The sequence below is a fragment of the Trypanosoma rangeli genome (genome assembly GCF_003719475.1).
Source record: "Trypanosoma rangeli strain AM80 chromosome Unknown Tra_15.4_contig_00752, whole genome shotgun sequence".
Lineage (NCBI taxonomy): Eukaryota > Euglenozoa > Kinetoplastea > Trypanosomatida > Trypanosomatidae > Trypanosoma > Trypanosoma rangeli.
This window is the reverse complement of record NW_021706500.1, coordinates 1-1,648: the sequence shown is the minus strand read 5'-3', so window position 1 is coordinate 1,648 and position 1,648 is coordinate 1. Positions and strand designations below refer to the sequence as shown.

The 1,648-nt window shown below is 56.4% G+C and overlaps 2 protein-coding genes across 2 annotated transcripts in view, besides 2 other annotated features; one reads left to right on the top strand and one right to left on the bottom strand.

Moving 5' to 3' along the window:
• The window catches only part of TraAM80_09995 (uncharacterized protein), a gene marked incomplete at both ends in the record, with an annotated part of 768 nt that extends 490 nt beyond the window's left edge, over positions 1-278 (top strand). The window contains one exon of the mRNA XM_029386647.1: positions 1-278. This exon is cut by the window's left edge and continues 490 nt beyond it. Coding sequence (XP_029233501.1) covers positions 1-278 — 278 coding nt within the window.
• Positions 279-405: 127 nt separating this feature from the next.
• Positions 406-440: a microsatellite.
• Positions 441-827: 387 nt separating this feature from the next.
• Positions 828-862: a microsatellite.
• A 78-nt stretch (positions 863-940) lies between these two features.
• TraAM80_09994 (folate/pteridine transporter) lies at positions 941-1,648 on the bottom strand (the record flags this gene model as incomplete). Its single annotated transcript, XM_029386646.1, has 1 exon — positions 941-1,648. A coding segment is annotated over one exon (708 nt), but the record flags the coding sequence as incomplete, so codon positions are not given.

Here is a 1,648-nt window from a genome sequence, read left to right as displayed (position 1 = left end):
GAGTTGAAGCCGCGGGGCCGTGGAACGGCCGCCCGCTCCCGTTGGTCCTCCTCTGCCTGCCCGCCTCCCAGTCAACGCCCCACGCCGCGGTGGTGGCTGCCCCGTGGCCGACAGCCCCAAAGGACAACACAACTTCCGTTCCGCCGTCAGCTCTCGCTGTCACGGCCGCCGGCGTCCCAGCAAACGGCACAGCTGCATCACACCGACAGCCCACCAGTCGCGCGTCCCACACTACTGGCGCCCTTGCTGCCCTTGCGGCGCTCCTCGACAGACCGTAAAGTGTTGGGGAGAGTAGAGAAGCGTGTGCAGGCCACAGTCACCGCCGGCAGCAGAGCTCAACAGCACGAGGAGAGAAACACAAAGGCAGCACACAAACAAAACAGCAACAGTCGGGTGTGGGCGGTGAAACAAACAAACAAACAAACAAATATTAAAACAAAATAAACTCCAGTTTTAAATTCGCCCACCGCCGCCGCCGCACCGTCACACGCAAAGTGTGTGCCGGCCGGGCGACGGCACGTCAAGATATTGATGCATAACACGACCAGGGCGGCGAAGCGCAGCCCCACACTCCGAGGGTGTGGGGGTGTTGCACACGCAGTAAAAAAAAAAACAATGATAGAAAAAACATGATTACTCATGAATCGTTTGCCTTACGGACATTTCAAACAGAAGAGAAGGGCGGCGTCCCGCCACCTTTCGTTTTCTCACTCAGACCTCAATCACAGTTCAGCGCACAGAAAACAGGCAAACAAACAGTACAACACGCGGCTGTGGGCGCGCAGTGGAACTGGACAGATGGAGGGGAAAAACATATGCGGCGAGGGAACAAAAACAAAAACAAAAAATGAAAACAAAAACACGGAGGGAAGAGACAAGGCGTGGTGAGGGAGAGCCACCACCGAGGGGGCCCCAGCAGAAGGTGGGCCAGTGTGTGCCCTCAATTCGACACGGGCTCTCGGACCCTCGATGGCCCCTCGCCGCCCTCGTCCTTATCGCTGGCCGACGGCTCCTGGGGCCTGACAGCAACACCGTCCACGTCAATGTTGTCGCAGATACGTGCACTCGGAATCAGCAAAAACGTCAATGGGATGTTTATGAGCGGACAGAGCATGTGCCCCACAATCAGCAGGTAGGGAACGTTGGTAAAGTCGCAACCGACCTTGGGATTTGTGTGGACGGGCCACTTCAATTCCATCAACAGCGAGCCGATTATATTCGACACGACCGACCCAAAGTTCGAGAACCCGGCAAGCAGCGCGTACGCCATGCTCTCTGTCCCGCGCGGGCACATCCGGGAAATCAGAATGACACCTGGCATGAAGTTCATCATGTGACACACGTTGAAGAGGACCTGATCACCGAACAGAAACATCACATTGTCGCTGATGCGCGGACGGTTCCAGCGCTTCACAATGATGAGGTCAAAGATGCTGGCCGCAGCCATCACAAGTGTGGTGATGATGAATGTGAAGCGGTAGCTCCGCTTCGAAAACACGTATCTGAACAGCGTCACGCCAACGATGCCACCGATGTTTGAAACGACGCTTCCAACCGTGTTGTAGAATACGTACGAAAAGTGCGGTCCGTCGGGGAGACAATCAGGCTCCGCCATGAAAAAGCTGTCCATCGCGCCGGGAAGCTGAAT